Source organism: Falco punctatus (genome assembly GCF_963210335.1).
Source record: "Falco punctatus genome assembly, chromosome: 10".
In the NCBI taxonomy this organism is placed as follows: Eukaryota; Metazoa; Chordata; class Aves; order Falconiformes; family Falconidae; genus Falco; species Falco punctatus.
In genome coordinates, this window is record NC_137590.1 from 5,918,130 (window position 1) to 5,941,328 (window position 23,199).

At 40.1% G+C, this 23,199-nt stretch overlaps 1 protein-coding gene across 2 annotated transcripts in view; it reads right to left on the minus strand.

Moving 5' to 3' along the window:
• Positions 1–23,199, minus strand: part of STK4 (serine/threonine kinase 4) — a 46,561-nt gene that overhangs the window by 15,144 nt on the left and 8,218 nt on the right. For both annotated transcript variants that reach the window (XM_080406028.1, XM_080406027.1), the window contains exons 8-10: positions 22,941–23,069; positions 20,552–20,738; positions 8,086–8,243 (exon numbers count right to left, since the gene is read on the minus strand). In XM_080406028.1, coding sequence (XP_080262154.1) covers positions 8,086–8,243; positions 20,552–20,738; positions 22,941–23,069 — 474 coding nt within the window. The remainder of the gene's footprint in view (positions 1–8,085; positions 8,244–20,551; positions 20,739–22,940; positions 23,070–23,199) is intronic.

Consider the following 23,199-nt stretch of genomic DNA (forward strand, 5'->3'; position numbering starts at 1 on the left):
GTTACAGAAGATTCAAGACCACTTAAACAATAAAAGAGACAAGCAAGCTGTTCCTGGGCTTATTTTTAAAATGACTGTACGTTTGATTACAAGGTGACAAAATGAACTCTTTTTCCCTAATAAAGATGTCACAAGTTAGAAATATTTGCTGGGAAAAACATGCTAAATATGCTGAGAAGGTAATGCTTAAAAGAAATACAAACAATTAGCAGAGCTTTAAAAATTCTTGGCAGATGGCTAAAGGAAGAAAAAAGGAAATCCATTTAAGGGACATCAATGTTATGAATCACGGCAGGTGACATTTAAAACCAATGCATAAAACATCACAAAAACCTGTCTCTTTTTATAAATCATACTTCAGAGTGGAAATTACATTTAGGTACTACACTTTAAGATCTTCCTCAATTAGCAGGACGTACCACAGGGGTTCAATTTCAGGTGTAGAAATTAATGATTGTCTGTTCTGGACTGCCTTCTGCTGTCAGAAGAAAGTACTCTTTTTATTAAAGTCTGGTTGTGTTGTGTCATCATCCCTCCCCCCCCCCCCCCCCCCAATAAAATAATTACGGTCTTAATGCTCTCCCACTGAAAGAAAGCTTTCTATTTTAGATTCAACACAGCACAAACAAGTATCTCAAGTTTACTAGTTTCCCAACTAGGAATCTGCCCTAGTTCCATAGGACCTAGACAGGGATATCTGTCAGAGGGATATCTGTCAGTCATCCCAGTTCTGGCTTTATCTCTCAAACTGATGAATGCCCTAGCAACTAAGTTCACTTTATGATCAAAAACTATTGGAAGAAATCAGTGTCTGAGAAGCAATTTTTATTCCAGCCACCACTGGGAAAAAGGAGAGCTCATGATAGATGAAGGGAAGAAACTTTTGGACAGAGAAATCCCTGAAGATTCACTCAAAGTGTTTGGTTTAGTCTTGGAAAAAATGTTACTGAAAACCCCTCTACTTTAACCAAACTTGGGGTTTTTTCTATGCAAAACTACACATATTCAAATGAATTTCTGGAACAATCAATCTTCATTCATCACATAAGGGTCAGAGAAACTTGCTCTCTTAGAAAAGAATATATTGCAAGTTTCATAGTAATTCGATAGAAGTCTCAAGATCATTCGATTTTTAAATAATCCCATTTAAACAGCCTGCAAATGTGCACACTAATAAAGTGGGGTTTTTTTCTCCTGTCCAAGCAGATAGACTTTCTGTAGTCTTAGTAACCAGCTTGAATTCTTCACCTGAGTAATTTGGATGGGAGAAAGGAGGAACAAGAAAGAGTAGTGTAGAAGCCTACATCTGACACCTTTACCAAGCTGCTTAAAAGACAGAAGTAAAAAGAAGACAAAGCTCAGAGGATCACAGGAAAGTCAGGAAACACTACAGATTGATAAACTATGAAGTGTCACACAACAGCAGCTTACCCAAACAATGCAAGTACTTTTCTTCTGGCATCTGCCTTATCCATGCATCCTCAGCATGCCCTCTTCCTACTGCTAGAAAAGACCCACAGACCAGTTCCAACTAAACAAGCGCCAATTATTTATCCGCTATCATTTTCAAAGCCTGTAACTGTACAGAAATACTCTTAAGTTTTTAATCGATTGAACTTTTAGAAGGATGAAAGGTGGTAAAGCTATAAAGCATCAATATTAGATTGCTAATAAACGCTATCCAAATGAATGTGCAGAGAAACCAAAGACACGGCATGTTCCAGGTAATGGTAGACAACAAGCTGTTCACAAGACAAATGACACCTTCACAGACAGAATACAATAAATTAGAGACTCTGGTCATTGTAAAGCAGAATGTGTTTACTGTTATTGATAAACAATAAATCACCTGCCCTCTAACAGTTCCTCCCTATAAATCACTTCCAGTGAAGGAAACTGATGGTTCCAGTACACAGCCATTCCTCACCACAGTTCTGAGCCGGGAGAAGAAATCTGCGCCGAGTCATAGCCATTTTTAACTGCAGTTGTTCTGGAGTGGTGTAGGGGAAGTAGCAGGGTGATGCAAGAGACCTAACACTGCACCCGCAGGTACCAGCTGCAGCTTCTGCAGATTCCTGCCAGGGCTGAGCAGCATGCGGAGCTGTGGCGTGCGTCTGTCTGGTCTGGGCTCCATGCAGGGATCCATCGTGGCTGGCATTCCTGCTGCCTGGACCGCACCTAACACGCAGAAGCAGACCCTGATCTGCAGGCATTGTCAGGCTGGTGTCTACCAGCAGACTGAAAAACATCATATGATCCTAATGCGATTTGACTCACTTGGAAAGAATTAAACTTTCTGTAAACTTATCGGTAAGGACTTCAATCTCTTGCTATCACACTACCTAATTTGTCTAACTAGAAGGAAAGAGATTCAGCTTCATGATGTCATAGCAAACCAACAGCCATCTGTGCAACCAAACAAGATGAAGACACCATGAGACCAACATACCCTCCTCCTCCGCTGGTAAAGATACCAGAAGTGGGTTTACTTATTTATTTTAAAATCTTTGTTTCCAATGTAATCTTTCAAACTACTAAGTAAAAGCATATAAATAAAGATGTTAATAAAAAGTATAGCCCAGATGAGAGCAGCATAATGAAACATCCTTGTTTCAGTCAACATAAAATTATATTTCTCTTTACTGCTCCAAAAAAATGAGTATGTCCACTCAGGTAAGAAGGAGGCTTGCTTTCATTTACATGATACTTGTAAAAAAAGAAAGATCTAAGCAGTAGCTGTTAAAAGCTCTGGCTAGAAGCTGCTTCCAGACAGACACAAAAACCATCACAGTTGCCTATAAACGGACATACAGTTCTTCAGAGTTAAAGGAAGCTGCAGTTGTGAAACCGGCTCTTGCAGTGCAGATAATTCAAAACCTCAAAAATATGTGCATATACTTTTAGAAACTGGACTTCATTAAAATTTAAGTGTTTTCTCGATGTTCTGCTTCAACAGTTTGCCAAGACTATTGCTCTGTCTCTTATCTGAAGAAATTGCAATTGCCAGTGTGGACTATGTTTCAGCTGCTCACTCCTTTGTCCCGCCGGCTTGGTGAACCTCCAGCTCCTACAGCTGCCTGCTCCAAGGAGCCCCTGGCAGGACTCAGTGTAAGGAAGAGGAACACTGGAGCAAGAGCTTCTAAACACAAGCAAAGACCGCAGTAAACTGTCTACAGATGCTTTTGAAACAAAGGTGCCTCATTTCAAGATTAGTCCTTTGTGGATTGTGCTCCTTAAAATGAAGTCGGGTATCAAACAGCAAGCTACAGCCCAAGCACTTTGGGAGCAACAGGCTGGACAACTGGTTAGTGGAAAGTGATCTGTAACTGTGGGATCAAACCCAGCCCTTCCTCCAACTCCTTTAACTCAGCAAATCCCTCCCCTGCCCTTGCCTGTCTAGCAGATGGTGAGATGGAGGCAGGAACTGTTGCTTGTACATGAGGGCTCTGACTGTGCAGCCCTGACATTAAGTGCAGCTGACCAGCACACCTGCATTCTTCCCCCTAATAGAGGCAATTAACACCTCCTGCTCATCCTTCCATTTTTGCCCTAGAAAATTCTCAGAAGCAACAGTTCCACTGCTTGCAGGACAGTCTTCCCCAGCAGTAGAGAAACAGATGACACTGTGTGCTGCAAAGCGATAAAAGTCTGCTTTGGAGTAGGGGGAGATCACATCAATCTTTCCTGTCCAAAGACATTCCCATCAGCAGCCAACAAGATACTTCTCAAAGGGAGCTAAAAAGATGAGCTAGTGCAGCGAACAGCACTGACAGCACAGAAGCACGAGACCTGAAACACAAATTTGCTCACAGCAGACTAAAGCATGGGGAACCTGTGAACAAAGGCCACGACAACAGCCACCTTCTGCAGTCCTTTCACAGAAAGCTGAGAAGTTAGCCACGTCTAGTCCTTCCACTTCTGCAAACCTTGGTGCTCTCAAAGGTATTTGTTCATTTTATTTTTGTAAGGAAAAAAATCTGCTCCAAAGTTTTTCTGCTTCAAAGAGAGAACCTGTGAAGGCAGACCCAAACTACTGGCTTTTGATAACTGCAGGAATAGGAAAGATCTGAGTCACCAAGACTTAGCAGAGATGAGCAAATCAAGGTCTTCCCAAAGCAAACAGGAGAGTCCTTAGGAAAGAGACATAAACCTTGTTTCTGAATGTCAGATTCATTCCCAGAGCTGCAGCAGCACGAAGGCGACTGCCAGTGCAGAAAAGAGCTACTGCTAGTTGCAGTTCTCCACTGAGGTCCTGCAGGTGAATGGCAACGCTTTCCTTCAAGAGCTCCCCTATCACCTGGTGTTCCTCCAGGGAAGCACTGATAGCAAGAGCAGCTAAAGACAACACAGAAGTAAGTATCTGTACCATCTATGCTCTTGACAGGCTGCCTTACACAGGCCACGCACGGTCAGCAGATACACAATTCCTGGAATCAGCCTCGGAGCAAATGGCCTCAGCTCCTTGTGTAAAGCCTGTGGAAAGACTTGATGTCCTGCAGCACACTCGATCTAGTGTCTGTTAAAAGTTCAGGTCCAATTTGACTCATCATCCAAAACAAGCCCCAAGGATACTTAAGTAGCACAGATTCACTGACATATGAAAAACTATGAATGAGAGATACAGCAAACCCAAAGCTCAACACCACGGGTATTAAAAGAAGAGCAGCTGCATCACAATGGCAAAATTCAAGATTGAGAGGGGTTCTACTGCCACGTGTTTTTGCCAGTGAAACCACATTCATGGGATAGAGCTGAAAAGGTTTCAGTATTGTCATAGCTACCGTAAGCCATGTATGACTGCAACCTGCTAATTTGCTATTAAAATAGGCTTTCAATAAAATGACTAGTGATATAATACAGAACATTCATGACTGGATGATCCATGAACATGTGTTACAATAGGTTTGGGAAGACTGAGTGCCTTTCAAGAAGGGCCAGAATAAAAAAAAATAATAAAAAAAATAAAAAAAGGAATCCCACTTTAGCCACAATTGACACTACAGTACCGACCTGCTCAGAACAGCTAAAAGACTTTTAAAACAGGAGTAAGCAAAAGGTTTGTTGGGTCTAAGGGCAGGAAACACCGCACAATTAATTCTGCCGTACGTTAACAGTACTACTGAAAGATTAAAGTGAAAAAAATGTATGACATTGTCTAAACAAATCTTCTAGCATTATTAATTTAAGTCTGTGCAACAGTATGTGACTAATGTTCACTGGCAAAATTAAATTCAACTAGAAAAGATCTGAAATCTGATTATGGCAATTAGGAATTCTACATACAAAAATGCTGCAGGGGTAGGCTGTTAATGGGCAGGCTGCATTGTATTAGAATTTGTTATATTCTACCTAAAAGCAAGAATTTCTGCCCATAGTATCCCCCACCCCGTTAAATAAATCATAATGTTCTTGAAAACATAACCAAGCAGGGCTTAAATCCTTAGAGATCTTTATTCAAACATGAGTGGGGATAAAAATTAATGCCATTGGGCACTGACTAATCAGTTAATAACTGCTACCTCAGAAATCCAAGGCTGGAAATACGCTGCTGGAAATAGGCTGGGTTTCTGCCCCCGCTGACCACAACCAGAGCATCACGTTTGGGAGGAATGGAGCCCGTCACCTTTTAGAACAGGATCTCTGGTGATTCAGCTATGCAGTGGATAGGGCTGCCTCAGCCTAACCCTCAGCTGACACGACACTGCCATTGTGATATAAATAGTGCCTTATTTGCCTGCTTCAGAGGAACAATGTTAGTCAAGAAAAGGCCAAATGGTTTTGCCACAGGGGAAAAGACCAAGAATCTTTTGTAATTTAATACTGCCCTTTTTTTTTTTTTTTTTTTTTTGTTTTTGGAAGACAGGAGACTCCAGGTGCTAGTCACATAGGAGGGAGAAGAATACAGAACACAAGACAAGGTGTATTTATCTAGTCTGTAGTAACGCAAAACAATAATATTTTCATTGTTTCCTACGGCCCAGGAGGAAGCAGCATTCACCCAGCATCTCGCTAATCTCATCTCTACTTGGAATCCTGCAAACTATAGGCAAATTCTGCTCAAACCTGCCTACTCTGCCAATGCAGAAATAATTGCTGCAGGCAAGTCTAGGACACATGGACTTGATATGCCTAACAAATCTATTTTTTTTTCTTCTTCCACAATGCTTACTGCATTGATGTTTTCAATTAATAAAACATTAATAAACATGACTTTTACCCACCGCTAGCCATCACATTGATTCATTTTCAGCCAAACAGGAAAAATACCCAGTTCTAAATCTTTGAATACATTACACAACATAAGTTACTGCTACTATCCCTCAGATAAAGACTATACAAATAAATACCCATGAGTGTTTATTAAGGTTGCTTTCCCACATTTTTGTTATTCTACAGAAAAGAAAGTAGCTCTGTTAGAAAATCTGTATGCAAGACAGGCTGGTATAGTCATACACAGTTGAACCAGAGAAATATGTACAGCTGGGAAGCAAAATTTCTACAAATTACTACATGAAGGTGACCCAAAGCCCGATTTATTGCTAGCTTTTATTGCTTGCTTTTATTGCTTCCAGCGCACTGGTGATCTATGCACATGGCAATACTTCAGTACTAATGGAAATCAGTAAACAAGATCACATGCATGTCAAACAGTTGCTTTGCACATTCTAAAAATATTTGTAGGCACTAGAATGGCACTGACCTTTCCTCATCCATGCTGTCTGTGCTGCTTGCTGGGTCTAGCCTGCACCTACAGCTCACTGTATGCAGAGTGGAATACATCCTACTCAGTGGAAATAGGGGTAATTGCTAAACTTGCTATCAACCAAATTAGAAAGTAAAATGATTACAGCAAACTTCCCTTTGGGCCATCTTCTGCAGGCTACAAAAAACTTCTAAGACACTCCAAACTAGTGCATCTTTCCTGGGAAAGACCACACATTGAAAAATAATTGTTTATCATTAAATTAAGTTACCGTATGTAAGGTGAAGAAGATAAACTGAGTATCTGACTCTACACAGACAGCTTGCAGGTCATGCAATGACTTCAAGCCTTCAGGCTAAACATAAGTGCAAAGGGCTACAAGAGGGGATATGCAGCAGGTCCCTTCAGCTAGCCACCCTTTCCAGCCTAAATAAGAAAATCTGAGATACAACAGCAAAGACAACAAAATACATGTAACAGCAGCAGTCTATACAAACTGTACAAAGAGAACGAAAGGCTCCAGCTATTATTCCAGCCTTCAAGTAAAGCATCTCCTCGAGTCGTGACTAGCAGAGGGATTTCGCTTTCCACACTGCTTTGTGAAGGTGGAGTGAATCTCACCAACTGCTGAACGCAGCGTGACAACCTGAACCACGGGCAACACGAGCAGACGTCGGAAGGGCGTACAACGCACTTCAAGCAAAAAGTGCTTGCAGTGAAGTATCATTAAAAGAAAATGCAGCCGAGGACATAGTGTTCAGCAGAGCATGCATCTTCTGGCATTTTGTACTCAAACCAGAAATTTTCCATCCTCACAAAAAAACCTAAATCAAATTTATAAATCATAGATCTTACTTTGAACTTCTGAAAAGTTCCTGAGAATTCTGAGCATGTAAACATTAGTTAGGAGCTGAAATTGAGGATTTGAAAGAGAAATTAAGACAAGCTTAATATTTATATAATAAAACAAAACCCAGTGCCTAAGCTTGAGCAAAACAAGGAAATTCAATGGTTCTAACACTGTTCCTTGCCAAACACTACTCATTCAGAATTTGCATTTTCCAACTGCCACCTGGAATTCTATTTTTGTATTTTAAATGCACAATAAGGAAGTAAAGTAAGATAGCTTGTACCCTGCATATCCTCAGGCTTTTTTATTCTTTTGTTTGCTTTTAAACAAGTATACAGATAATGACTGGTTATGATTACTGAGAAATACCTAAAGCAAATTAGTTTTTCAAAATGCCCCATTCAAATGCATTAGCAATTAGAATCTCCTCAAGTTTCCATTAGTCTGTCAAAACAAGAAATAATCTTATAGCAGCTCTGACTAAAACTTTTAAAGATTAACACATTGATTGAATTTCAAAGTATAGACTTACAAATTCGTAGTCTCCATCCTGTGGTACCTTCCAATCAGATGAATTTTTTGTCTGGCCAGATACATTCTTCCCAAAGCTATTGATTTGATTCTCCTTTTCCTTCTGCTCAAAATATTCAAGGAATGATGGTTTGGCTGGCTGCATCGTTTCATCCCTCCCTGGAAACATTAAAAATAAAAAAGAACAGTTGTTTTGAAAAAATGTATTTTCAGTTATATAGCCTTACATCATGCCCAAAAGTGATTTCAATTTTTTAGTACACACTAAATCACATAGTACTGCTAAAGTACTTTCTGAAGTACTATTTTTTCAGTAGCTTTTCAATCATAAAACTGACTGTACAGTGAGAAAACTGGAGAAGGGAAGCTTAAAGCCCACCACACAAGTGATTACAATGCTGGAGGCCTTGGCCTCTAGACCTGCAATCCATCCATCAAAGCACGCTACCAGGTAACTGAGCTTCATGCACTGAATACTAGAACCAAACAGCTACCAACTAGAGAGGTTGGGTTTTTTCATCCCAGCCAGGCTGCACACACTGCAAAATATGCCAAATTCCAAAACGAAACAGCATTGTTTTAGAAGCAGAAACTCATCTTTATATATATATGAATAGAATAGTACAAAAGCGAGGCTTTCAAAGACATCTACCACACAAATATCACAGAACTTGCCTTGGGTAGAAGTAGTCATGTTCTACACTTCTTGGGTATACAGGATTAATTTGCAAAGCTTCTTTTTTTCTTTTTACAAACAGTAAGTTTTCAAGTTTACTGCCCTAGTCTTCTAAGTTAATTCCTCTGAACACACATTCTTAGCGGATTACTCAAATAAGCCACATATATAGAGTAAACATTCACTTCTAGACTGCGCTTAAGGAACTTGGGGTAATAAGGAATGGGCAAGGGTACAAAGAGAAACAGAGATGTCAAAATAATCCCCTAAATATGAATACTTTTATTTTGAAGAGCAGGTCTCATAAGCCTCCTGAGAACTACTCTTAATAAAAAGAGTTCACCCATACTCACGGGAGAAGAAAGGATATGGCCAAGAGAAGCCTGAGAGCAACTAGATTCACATTATTCTCACTGGTCTAAATTATTCTTTAGAACAAGCAGAAGTTAGAACAACAATGAGAATGCTGCTGATCCATTGAGAGCAATGAGCTAGTAAAAACTACACACTCACAGGGAGCCCAGATACATTGGGTAGCAGGTGGGATTAGGGATGTAAGCACTAACGTATCCTTTCTTCTTTAGCCACCACACCATCTGAATCCCTGCTCATGTGATTTAAGTACCATTACGTACAAATAAATCTAGCAATCCATTCGGGAAACGGGTTTCCATCACTGAAGGGAGAAACGCAGAGTCACAAGTCCCCAGATCCAAGCAGATCCCCAGTGCTTTTGGAGAGGAAGGAGGTGGCTCCATGAACAGAAGGCAGCTTCAGCTGTAGGGTGACGACAGTGCAACAGGGAAGGAAGTGATGAAAAGCTAGAGGATGAAAATATCGATTCCTAGCACAGACAGCATAAAAGCCAACACAGAAAGAAAACGCAAAATTTAACTCCACAGCAAGTCAAGACCAGAAGACTTTCAGCATCTCCAAAGGAAGACTGCTTTACTAGTGCAACTGGCACAGCATCAGATGCTGCCCAGGCTACTCATGCTAAGAACTGGCCAGTCCTGGGAGTTACAGAGCAGCTAGTATCTTGTGAAGAGTCTCAATCTAAATGAAGAGGCAGGTTGGCACAGCAAACACACTTGAACAGGCTGCACCACAAGAACATGAAGCTACAAACGCAGCTAAGGACGACTCACAGCTTAATGCCGTTGTGCTGCTCTTCATGATAAAATGCTTCGCAAAAACCTGTGAGCATAACGGAACTAAGCGCTGTAACAATACCTAGTAAAATGTTTTTATTCTGATAAAATATGGTTCTCTAGACACTGGAGTACGCTACTCATACTTGAAACACATGTTTTAGACAAAGCAGAAAGCAGGATTAGGACTACAGTTAACAGCAAATGGCTTCAGAATAACCTAAGTCTGGGCTGTGAAAGTAAGTTCACTGCTGAATGCCATACATTTGAAAGAAATATAATCTGTCAGGCAGGCAATCAACCAAAGGTTTAGAGCTTCAGACAAGCACACAGGAGATGGAGCCACCCTTTGATAGGTTTGTGGGGTCTGCGTAATGCAGACTCTCCCCAAAGAGTTTGTACAGAAGGCAGGCTATCACAAGAAAATTCTCACCAAGGATACTCAGTGTTGCTTTCCTCTTGAAAAAGTACTAGCTACTGTGAGAACCCATTAAGATTTAATCACCAAATATTATTCTTGCACGTAAAATTGCCATCTAGTGATCCAGAACTTGCCTGGCAAACTGTCTGATCTTGAGACAAGAGCATGAATACCTTGGTCAGCTATGAGGTAATTCAGGAAGTTATTTGTCTATAGACCTATTACACACAGAAAAAAATTTCTGCGAAGTATGAGAGATTTTGGCAGGATATCTGTGTTGTGATACTGAGAGAAGTGTGGTTCTATACAGCCTGAAATGTCACGATGCATTTGCAAAAACCACTGCATCGTACTGCCTCTCCAGGGTCAGCTAAAAGCTCAAGCGTGAACTGAAGTGCTTATACTTTTGCACCATGACAACTGGAGCAAAGACAAATTATTCTACCCCTGGCAGTAGTTCCCCTTTTTAAAAAAACACAAAAACCATCATTGTACAGGCTTAGATCAAGACAGACACCTTCAGACAGGCTGCGTGAAGGTCAGTTAGGGAACACGTCTGCAAAGCAGAGAACAGATTTGCTGTTGGGAATAATTACTGAAATACAATAGCAATCCAATTACTGCTAAGCGATCAAACATTTATTTAGAATGAAGTAAATACACCCCTTGTATTCTGCTGCAGCCTAGCCTGTTTGAAGAAGGAGGATCATGGCAATGTTTAACACCAACAAATTTTGTAGAGAGAGATTCACAACTACCTAGGCTACTATACGCAGCTTACTGACAGCCAGCCTAGGTGTCAGGAACGCAGGCTTCCTAGGGAAAAAAGTTAAAATCTAAATCAAGCTTGTATTCTGTGTTTTGAAAACAGTTATTTGTAGTACAGGAAACTTTGAAAGCAAGCGTTTCACTCCATTGACATTGGCTTATTCAGTTCATTTCTACCTTTTTTCTTAAAAGAAAAAAAAAAAAAGACTGTTTGCTTATACCAGGGCTGCAGTGACTATGCACAGCCCTAAGCAATCACACCTGACATCGCACAGGGAACAGGACCGATGACCTCCCGAGGTCCCTGCCAAGCCAAGCACTTCTGCAACTCAGAGTCTTCACACCCACCATCAGACACCTCCAACCCTGCAGTCACCTCAGGCCTTTCCAATGCACGTGACAATTAGTCACCAATTTTACTACATTTCTACACATCAACACGTAACGCTGCATCTTTATTTAGTGTTGGTTGTTTTTTTTAAAGTGAGTAAAACAGAGATTGCTAACCGACAAACAAAAAATGGGGAAAAAAGATAATATAAAATGAAAAATAGCCAGAAAACAGATCTAAGATGTCTGAAATTTTAGTTGCTGCTATAATCTCAGCAGGGGTGTATGTGCAGCAAGACAGACAGAAACACTCCTAGAGACAGAAAGACATTACACCAAATCAATTATCATTCCAGCACAACTGGATTTCTTTTCATCAATCTTGGCACTTAACAGCAGCATCATCTTTCCAAAGATGATCTGCTTTTAATTCAACAAAAAAATCCTACATACTGCTATATCTTTAAGATTTCAATAACAGGCAGCTGAAGACAAAAATCGATTACTGCTATTTGCAGAAGCAGATGCTGCTGAAAGATGACACTGCACTGAACGTGTCAGTGCCAAAAAGCATTTAACTTCCTACTTTTACAGGGTTAGACTAAAATATGAACATTTGACAGAAAGTGAGATCACAACTGTGGCAGAGAAGAGCCTTTTATAAAAAGGTCACCCTGCGATGACAAGAAAGGCTTCACCACGCATTTATTTTGGAACCTAAAGAGTTGCTTATAAGGATGAGCCGTGAGAGCTCCCCAGAGCCATTAACAGTCTACCATTTAGATACACATTCATCTTTTAGGAGCTGTATTAATTACACAAATGGAACACTACAGCTCTACTGGAGCCAGTCCAGCTGACTGCAGAATTGCAGGTTTGGGCTAGCTGTGCGGAACCGCAGGCACCAGGAGGACTGCTCGGCGTTCAGCCGGCCACACAGCCAAAAGCAGAAGCCCTCTGCAGAAAACTCACAAGCACTGCCTGGCATAAAGTCATGTTTAGAAAAGTATACCACCATGTACTGCTGGACATGAGAACACAAAAAGATGAGAAACTGGTGGGTCCAAAGGCAGAGAACACCGCCTTAAATCAAGCAAAAGATGACAAAGGAAAACGTGGAGAGCCTTCAAGCCATTTGTATTTCCCTACGATGCTGCAGAGAAAGTAGAATGATAAAGAAGAAACAACACAGTCAATTAAACCAGCAAAAGATTTACTTTATAAACCAGCAGTAAAGAATACCCATGAAACCAGATCAGTCAGTATCATCTAGTCCCAGAAATCAAAGCACTCATTTTGTTAACTTTGTCAAATTAGCTCTCAATTGAAAATTTTGAGAAGCTCACGAGCTTCAAAGGATGCCTTCAAAAGGAAAGTGGGATTTACGAAGTCTTCCTATCTATCTGAAAAAGCTTGCTGAGTAATGAAACTAGAATTGCTGCTTTTCTCTAAAATTATTCTTCTCAAACTTGACAGCAGAAAAATCCTCATTTTATTATTCTTTGCTCTTGAAAGAGATTGCTATTATCTACCTAGGGTGACTATTCTAGGGTCACAAAGCTTGTCATAAGAGAAAGATAACCTCAGGAGCACATTTTGTGTGCTCTTTACTCAAGTCAGTTTATACAGTTAATGCTTAAAATACCTATTCTTGAAGCCACAGTGAGATTTCCCCCTTGTATCACAAAAATCAGAGCTAGAGTTGTGGCTGGGAACTGTCAGGAGACGGTGTTACAAATTAATCTACAAAGCAGGTAATGTAAATCAACAACAATGAAGTGATCAATTACGACATTAGCAATATCAAACTAAGCTGCGATATTTGGTACACTTATGTGTATTTGTCAAGATATCAGGAGGCTGCAATCTTTAGAAATACAGCTGGCCTCGGCTCTGGAGAGTACTTGTTTTGTGAGGATGAGGCATCAGGAGCAACAGAACCAAAATTTTTTAAGTTTTAAACATTTTGTGCTAGGAAAGTATCGTGAATGCCCTGCACCAAGCTCAGAAAGCTGCACGCCTGTGCACAGGAGCTCAAAACAGCTCTGCAGAGATGCGGTGAAGAGCACACACGTTAACTTTAAAGAGAGCAGAGCTATGGCTGCCTTTAGTCAGACACGGTGCCAGAAAGGATCCCCTGGGACAAGCAGCACAGCCTCCAGCTACCATATACAAGATTATATAGTCCCTTTCACTGAGGGATCAAGATCCATTGTAAAGCAAATTGCTTTGCTTTGTCCTTGCTGTTCTCCTGGAGTTATAAACCCACTCAGTTCCAGCCTGAAGTTTACGGGTAGCCAGAGTATACCACTTGTTCTTGAGCAAGCCTCAGCTCTCCCACGTTCAAATGGTGTTCACCTTCTCCTTTTTTTCTCTCTCTCTCTTTTTTTTTTTTTTTTTTTTTTTTTTTTAAAAAAAAAAGGAAGTTCTTGTAGCCAATGTCATCTTTCACTTTAGTGGTCCACATAAGCATAGATCTCACTGACTTCTCACATAACAGGCTCAGTCCCTGGCAGTCTCAGTAAGCTTCTGGCTGCTTCCGATTGAATTAATGTAACTTTGAGACTGAAAACGCACACACACTTCGGATACAGAAAACAGCGCCTGATGATTATGTGCAAGCAACACTTCATTAATATTAAATTTCAAATGGAATTGCAGTTTTATTTGCTTCAGGCCATTTCTTAGAGATCACAGATGAACTTTAGCAGCTGGACAGCATAATTTGTACAATATGAACAGGACTGAGTCATTTTATGCAGCAGAGCAGAGAGATGCCAATTTATTCAACCAGAGCAAAAAGTGCTCCATCATTAATGAATTCACCCCATGGCAACACTAGCTGAGATTTCCTCATATTAAAAGCAGACCACATAACACTTCCTATCCATTGAAACTTATGAGGAAAAGCCTTCCCATAATTACAGCCTATCTCAAACTAAATCAAAGCAGAACATACCTGACAGGTCCTGCTATGAAGAAGGAGCTCCTAAATGACCATAAAGATCAACACTAGGTATTCTAATTAATCTCTTTTAACGAATATAAGACATGAAAGCCATCTGAAGAGAAGAGTACCAACACACATCCAAAGCTGCGGTATATGTAATCAAGGACCCTTTCTGAAAGAGGAGGAAATCCTCACAGTAATGAAAGTTGTTTAAGACCACGTTACCTCCTTTTGGCTCTCTTCTACTTGAAAAAACAGAAAAGATTATGAATATACAGCAGCTTTCTTCCATTGCAAATTTTCATTGGACACCTTCTGTCTTTCATGTAAATACATAAATTATTTAGTCCAGCAACCACAGTGTGTAACACAGGCAGCGAGATGTGAAGGAGCATCAAGAAAGAAGTGAACTTCATTCCACGTCCTGCCTCATCCAACTCGGGTTCTGATAAACCTTAACAAGAAACCACCACATCAACAGGGATGCAGTCTTCAGGTCCAGCATACTGTGGGTAACAGATCAGGCCCCCCAAATGGCATATAGCCAAGTAAGCATTTGTTAACGTAATAAAATAACATTTTATTCACAACCTGTAAACTCATTTGCTTGTCTGGAGAAAACAGAAAACAACATGGCAATGAATATTTCTTTCCTGAAGCCCCTGAAAATCTGCTGGTAAAAACAAATCCACTTTAAACTTCTGCAATTAAGGAATTTAAAGAGTTTATAGAGTTTTCATTCCTGCTCGGGAGCAAAGGTTTCTCCAGGTTTTATTCTGATTGAACAGGAAGTGTATTTATTCTTAGAAGAGACAGGTAGGTTAGTTTGCCTGTATATGCAAATATATGCATGCATATGGGACAGAGATATACATACTAAGTGATTTACTACTCCTCTGTCTCTTGTTTAAGTCTCCTGAAGCGTATTATTGCCTCCTGTATGCTATTCAGGACTCTGCTAGTTATATACGTCCCATCTTCCTCAAGACAATGCTTCTGTCCAAAGAAAAAAATCCCCCTACTTTCAATCCCCCACCATCACAAACGCAGGTGTGCTTTGGAACAGCAAAAATAGCTGTGTTAAACACATACACCTCTTTCTCCAATTTCAGTATCTCTGAAAAGATAAATATTAACAGATGATTAACTTTGTCTTAGCGTTAAAGCTTTGTCAAATACTCAGGACAACCAAAGGCAGACAAGCATCCAACTTAGATGCCAGACTTAGCTCTTCTTCATGCTTCAGTCTACGCAGAACCACTGTTTCGGTTGCTAGCATGCCGCTCTGGGGTCCAGAACCGCTATTCAAACAGAAACCCCAAAACCTACAGCGAAAACTCCACAACAAAATGCCAGCACATACAACTCCTCCCGTTGCTCAAAAATACCGTTTGCATGTCTGCACAATTTGACTTTCTCAAACACACTGTGCTGGCCGCTGTTTATGTCAAATTTGCCAGCAAAGTTGTTATTAAAAATAAAAGTCAAAAAACAACACAGCTGGAAGACTTATCTGGGAAGATTTGTATTCTCCGCACCTCAAGAGTGGCAGTACAGTGATTCCTACCGTTCAAGAAGAATTTAAACAATGCATGTGTTTCTATAAACAGTGTGTTATTTAAATGCATAACAATGTGTGTTTTATGGTCTGATCATGGCTAAATGGACCAATTTATTTTAAGCACAGAACTATATCACTGGACATTAATAACTCTGACTAGTGGGAAGCAACTACAAAGAGCCATCATCCACGGAGAAAATCAGAGGCAAAACGCAGCAAATGTATTTGACGTACACATAACATAAATCCTGACAAGACGTGGAGCTATTATTGACAGTACCTGCATCAGCTCTTTGGATAACATGTATTTGCATTTTTTTTGGGATAACATCTGATATTACACCACCTATGGCTACCTCAGCTTCATACTAGTAATACTTTATTCAATTATAATACTAGTGCAATCACATAAACCTTCCACCATCCATATTCATCCTGCTGTTCACGTTACAGCTTTTACAGTCATTGCTTTGCATGAAAAATCACAGGTTAATTAGCACAGAAAAAAGTTTCCCCAAGTCTTGGCAGCAATACTTCTCTGGTTTAGGTTTAAGTGTCACCCGCGGGATGTGTCACAAAGCCACCAAGACTAACAAGCTTAGTCTGAATCATTTTTCTAATAGGAAATTGCCAAGTTTGCATCTTAGCTCATTTAGTTTACTAATGAAACCCAATCTACCCTCAATAGGGAAAACATCTTTTTAAAAGGCCACAACCATGCTTAGCAGCACGGGCACGGCAAAGCCATAAGAAAACCCAAACCACCCTAACTGTATTATAAGAATGAAGCCTAGAATTTTTTATTTTAAACACTCACAAACTATTAAGAATTTTTACCTGCACATTACATTATCAAAGTAGAGGCAAGAGAATTATTAGGGCTTCTGGTTGACCTCTGCACCAGATGCTCTACTGACTGCATGCCGCATTAACACAAATCCCACACCCACAATTCTTCCACCACATCCAGATCCCTCATACATCTCAACCCAAAAAACTCACACCAGTGTTGGTAATTCTACATTCTCCAGTGTCATTTTATCTGGTGCTTAAACAAGCAAGAGGCACTTTAAAATAGAAAACAGGACAGATTTTAGTACTAGACAAACTAGATTCTATTTCACTTGGATCTGATCATATTGCAGTGTCCAAGGAAGGCAATATGTTTATCTGCTTTATTATAAGATTATGTTCCACTCTTTAAATCAAAGGACAAATTCATGCCAAGTTTCCACTAAGGACCTATAACAAATAAAATAGGAAAAAAAAAAAAAAACACACCCAAAAAAACCCAGTAAAAAATGCTGCACTGTTTAGCACCACTATATATTCTCCCATAGAAAATTTTAAGAAAAGATTTTAGACATATTAAGGGTTCAAAAGTTATTCTAGCTCTCAAGCCCAATGGAAATGTCTGTTATTACAAAGCATTGTTCATCTATAGTTCTTCAGCTACTTCCAAAGTTTTCTTGGAATAGTTTAACTGCAATCCGTAAGTAATGATAGCAATCGATTTATAAGTAAAATGTGTTGCAGCACAATTTAGTATCTGTGGTTTCAGGCAATCACTTCAGTGCTTTCGAAATGTGTAACAGAATGTCACAGTGACATTTTTAATGCTGCTTGAGTATTTATATTCAGTGCCCAGAAAAAAGCCAAGCAAATGAAAGAATTTAAGCAAACAGAATTATAGCTCAATTGACTACAAACCAAAACTTGCCCTACTATGTAAAACCCTGTAATTTAAGAACACTTTTCCTCTGAGCCTGAAAAGTCATGAATTGAAATCACTTTCAAGGCTACTGGAACTTGTTTGCTAGAGATTCCTGACACAATCTTATCTAAAGAATCATATTTCAATGTCCTATAAACATTTTTTACATTAAAAAGAAATAAAACCAAACCAAGAACTGGTGAAGAGACAGGTTTTTTTTTTTATTTTATTTTTTTTTTTTAAAGTAGGAGGAACGGCTAGAACACAAGCTCAGAAGATTGCAGTTAAAAAGCCCAAGACACCTCGGGAAGCTAAATTCTACAATGCCATCCAAGAAAAACCAGAACTTTTTTATTGACTTAAACCAGGTTTTATTGTGAGTCATAACACAAGCTGCCAAGTGAAATATAGATGTCTTTAAACATATGAATCAATGAAGCTTTTTCAAACTCCGTGGTTTCCAAACAGCAATAATACATTTATATTTAAGATTACAAAAAGAACTCCCTCCAGAGAGTTCTGTAGCTGGCTGATGAGCTTTACAGTTAAATCAATTTAACTGAATGTTATGAGAACATGAATATGGAAATGGCAAACTGAAAAATGGAGCTATGGGCAATTCACATGAAGGGCAAGCTGCTCAAAGACGCTGCCTTGCAGTGTGTCCAAGAAACAATCACAGAACTGCTCTGTGCAGCAGCCAGAATTTCAGAATTATGCTACTGGGGAAGGAGAAGAATAAGAATAAGGTGTTAAGGAAAAGTTGTTTTAGTCTGGTACAAAGATTTTCATTAACGTCAGATGCCTTGGAATCAAGGTGCAAGTTATTAAAATGCAGCACAAGGTGCAGCAGAGAACACTGAGTGCAGCTGGGTTTCATCAGACACCACTGTGGGAAACCCGTTGACACGGAAGTGGTACCAGTGCCACCCATCACTTGCACCAGGACCCCCAAATGCTTCCTCCAGAAGGCAGAGCTGCTCAGGCACTTGTGCCGCACGCGCAGCTTCAGGCACTGGTAGCCAGCAGCAGCCAAGAACAGCGCTGTTAAGAAGTCTGAAGTCTAAGGAGGGGGTAAAGTGAAAACTCGAGTTTCTAGTCACAGACCCAAAGCTCTCAGAGCTTGACGTGGAGCTCCCTCTCGAGGTTAGATACCACGCGGTATCAAAGACCCTGCTATACCCTCCTAACTGGTTCTGCTCGAAACGAGAGCCGTGGCCCTGCAAGGCAGGGGTGGTCAAAGGCACCTCCTCAAACCCCCGTACACTACTCTGCAGAGAGCATTAGATGCTTTTGAGTTACAAGCGCTGCAATCTTAAAAGGCTGGTGAGAAGATAAGCATGTTAAACCCAAGAAGACAGATCAATGAGGCGCTTTACTTGCGCACACCTTTGGTAGCCAGTACAGGAGCATCACAGGCAATAAAACTCGTTATTGTGAATCGTTAAATGGAACAATACATGCTGATGGTGAGAAACTAACAGCATTGCCTGTCTGTAAAGAAACTGCAACTTCACTATGTTTATTTAAGGCTGTTAACATCTCCCACTCTTTGTGCACCTTTAAGCTACTCTAAGCATCTATGTCCTTCCTAGAGCTTGATCCTCAAACCCTGATGCTGTCACACCACTTTCTTTGTTGCCACAAGCTGCTACATGGGCTGACACCTCTTTTTTAATGTGCTGAATCAGTGTTTGCCAAAGTTCAGAAAACTTAAACGGGTTCTGCTGAAACGTCACTCTCAAAAGCAGGATCTTTGCACAAGCTCTAGAGGGCCCCCACATGGAATATTTCAACATGGAAATTCCTGAGAAAAGGGTTTTGCAAAATGTGTTGAGTAGTTTTTTTTATCTCCTGCAATAGCTGAAGGTTCAAAATCTGACGGCCAAGGAAACCTTCAGAAGCAGTACAAGAGCCAACAGAACAAGCCTTGCCTATGGATGGTTGTACTTTGCTGCTGCCAAGCCCCCACTCAGCACTCTCCTCGGTCCTTGAACAGACATCCATGCTGGCAAGCCCAGTCAGCCAGGACCACCTCCGCCTCAATATTGTTGAGGCTATCCAAGCAGCGGGAACAGATTTCTATGAGAATCCATAACTGAAAAATATTCTTTTCCTTCTAGTCATACTTTTCCAGGGAGGGTCTCCCTGCCACTTCTTTCAAAGAAAGACTTTTAACCCTTTTTCAGCTCCAGCTGTGAGGTCTTCCACAGACTACCAGAGATCAAAGTCACATCATTTTAAAACTTGCATTCTTTGACAAGGCTTGTCGTTTTAGTAAGCTTCTCTATTTTAGGGCAGAATACATTTCTACTTGAATGTCTCAGAACAGCAAGAGAGTTTGTTCAGTTGTCCTTAGTGATTAAAGTAACACTAAAGAAGAGATGCTAGCTCTTCCCACTGTGTGCCTTGCTGTGCTTGAAGCACGCAAGGTATTTCTCATTTCACAAATGTAGCCCTTGATTTGGTGCATCAGCTCTGAAACAGTCTTGCTGTTTTCAGATGTCAGGTTACAGCCAGGTCACCTTCTAAAGCAACACATTTTTTATTAACCCTATGCACAGCCTCCCTTCCCCTACATTCTGTGAAGATGACAGAACCAACAAAAGTCCCCACACTAGCTAGAATCAGATCTTATTCAATCAGCACAAGAAGCTTACAGAAATTGTCCATAACCCATCAGCTATACCAAATGCAAGACTACAAAGAACAGCCTCAGACTAAGACCTAGAAAGGGCCTCCCCTCCACTGCCAGAGGGCACTGACCCGAGTTTCTAGCTCCCTACAACCAAAAGCTATGACAAGCTACCAAAAATATCTAAGTGGGTTGGGAATACATATCACAGCCTACATCAGGTCCTAAGTAATATTCTAGAAGTAAAAGATGTTTTCTTACTTTTCATGGTGCCCTCCTCCTCTTCCTCTTCTGTGTTTATGACCATTGTACCCAACTGGGATTCCAAGGTGCCATCGTGTTCTATCATTGTGTTGGCTCCATCACTCATCGTGTTGACAGCTCTTATGGTACCAGTTTCATCTCCACTCGCCCTCACCATGGTACCTGAATCCGTTTCATCTTCTTCCTGTACAAGGATGCCGTAAATACATTTTTATTGATAGTGGTGAAGTCGCCTGAAGAATGCCTGTATTCAAGGACACTGGCAAGTCTTACTAATTCAAAGATTTTTACAAATACACATAGAAGCAACATTTTGTTTGATGCATAGTTCTCCCCCGTCATCTCCAAACAGGTAATGAAAAGTCTTCATACTTTTCTGACAGCATGATAAATAAGAGAACAGATAAATAATCAGCAGAAGCTTCTCAATGCAGGTTGTATCTCATTTCTGACCTGGTGACCTGTCCATAAGAGTAGATTATAATACTCATTCTGTCATCAGTGTTTCTATTCATGCTGCCGGTTTTAACAGTTGACCTAAACCCCCTATCTCTAGTGGTACAGTGCACTGAGGAGTCAGTAGTTATTAGAGAGCAACAGGTCTAAGTCTGCAGTGCATGTGGCACACTGAAGAAAAAACAGCACCCTATTTTTTTAGAAGTCTGTCTTTAACATTTAGGTAGTTTTACTTGCTATAAACTTCAGAAGCACTGAAGAAAAATGAACCAAATTTGCAAATCTTTAAAAAGGAATTAATTGTCAAAGTCTAGTCATTTTTTCCAGATGAAAATTATTTCTTATCCTTCCATCTGTAAACAGGTACTAATATTATAGAAGCTTGAATTATTGCTCTCAAGGCTCAAGAGACTCACTGTAGGGAAACACAAGCTTCTGAAACAAATTCTGGTAGGACAGCTTCCTGGCAGATAGCTACATTAGCCAGAGGTAGTTGCATTAGGTGGGATGCTCATCCCTAACTATGTATGTGGCTAGGATTTCATGAAGAACAAGGTCAAAGTTTCTTCAGTTTTTTGGAAATGTCACCTTGGATGAGATGCTCATGTTTTGTTGTAAGGACAAAGTTCACAATTCTTTACATGTGATCATGGACTTACTGATCTATATTAGTGTTAGACGGAAAACACAGGTCTCACACATCAAGCTGTAATACTCCACCTCAATGTCATTGAAAGAAAGTAGCACACCCGCCCATGTTCTGGTGTTCCACACGTTTTATCTGTTCTGTCAAGGGCGTCTATGTAATCTTCCCAACCTCAAAACCAATAGCAAGAGGAGGAGAAAACTACACAAAATGTTAATGGAGAAAAAGTAATTTTATGTGGAGATGAGTGGGTGAGAAGTAATAATAAATTCGTCAGCTACACATCATTTAACAAAGGACTACAGCAGAAATTTCCACAGCACTTGAGAAGTGCTTGGGAACACTTTACTGCTAGTAAGACACAGAGTAGAGAAGCTTCGGGAAAACACACACACCAACAGAGACCATTCAAGTCCATAGACATCATCTCTCAGCAACGTGACTCCAGATCAGTCAGAAACGAGGAAGAGAGGGTAGAGACAATACTCTTAAAGTCAACATCATGGCAACGTGACCAATAAGGTTACTTCCATACTGAATAAACAGATGGTCCTAAACTGGCTAGACAAACGATGTCTTCAGCATAAATACTGTGGACCATGCCATTCAAGTTTAACCTCTGAAAAGGACTGGCATTCAATGCCTTTTCATTTCATTTATTCAGGCTGAAGCAGGCAGAGGCTCAAAAAACAGCTTTCAACATGCTTTCCATATTCACATGCTGTAACCACTGAAACAAGGAGCTCAAACTTAAATTCACAGCAATCCCCTGAATACTTGTCATGCCCTCACCTCAAGTTTCTGTTGGTTGCTCTTGTGTAGTAGAAAGTTTCTATAAGGGGGGTTCTAAAGCACAACAATCGTAAAACAACAAAACATACTTATATTATAGAGCATCACAGATGATATTATTGTTTTATACCAGGAGACCAATCTAAGACCTGAATTTACAACGACAAATTCTCATTACTGCATAAATAATGTAATCCAACTGGAAAAATAAATAAGAGTCTTTTGCGGATATATCAACCCTTACTTTGTAGACCTATTCAATCACTAAATAAGCTAAAGAGTAAGACATACATGCTGGCTATCCCACTCAAATATAAAGACTGAGCAGGGACCAAGCATCAGGTTAAGCAGTCATAAAGTAGAAAACTTGACAACCAAGTCAAATCCACAGGCGATTGGACAAAATATTTCAAACCCAAAACCCAAAGCAGCTAAGCTTTATGAAAGGAGCAAGAATTTGAACTTTGTACACTGTTACTATTAAATACTCACTGAATTTTCCTCATCGTCTTGATCTAGTTCACGCTGCTGTGCCTCTTGACGTTTCAGTTTGATATCCATTGCTTCATTAATCAAGTCTCGCAGAATTGACACTCCTTTGGCACTTTTAACAAATGGATGCTGAGAAGTATTTTAAAAACAAATAAGCACTGCATCCAAACTAAGATATAACAATAAAACATTGTTACTATGGCCTACTTCCAATCAAAATTAAGGTTTAACTTGATACATTACTAAAATTAAAATCCAA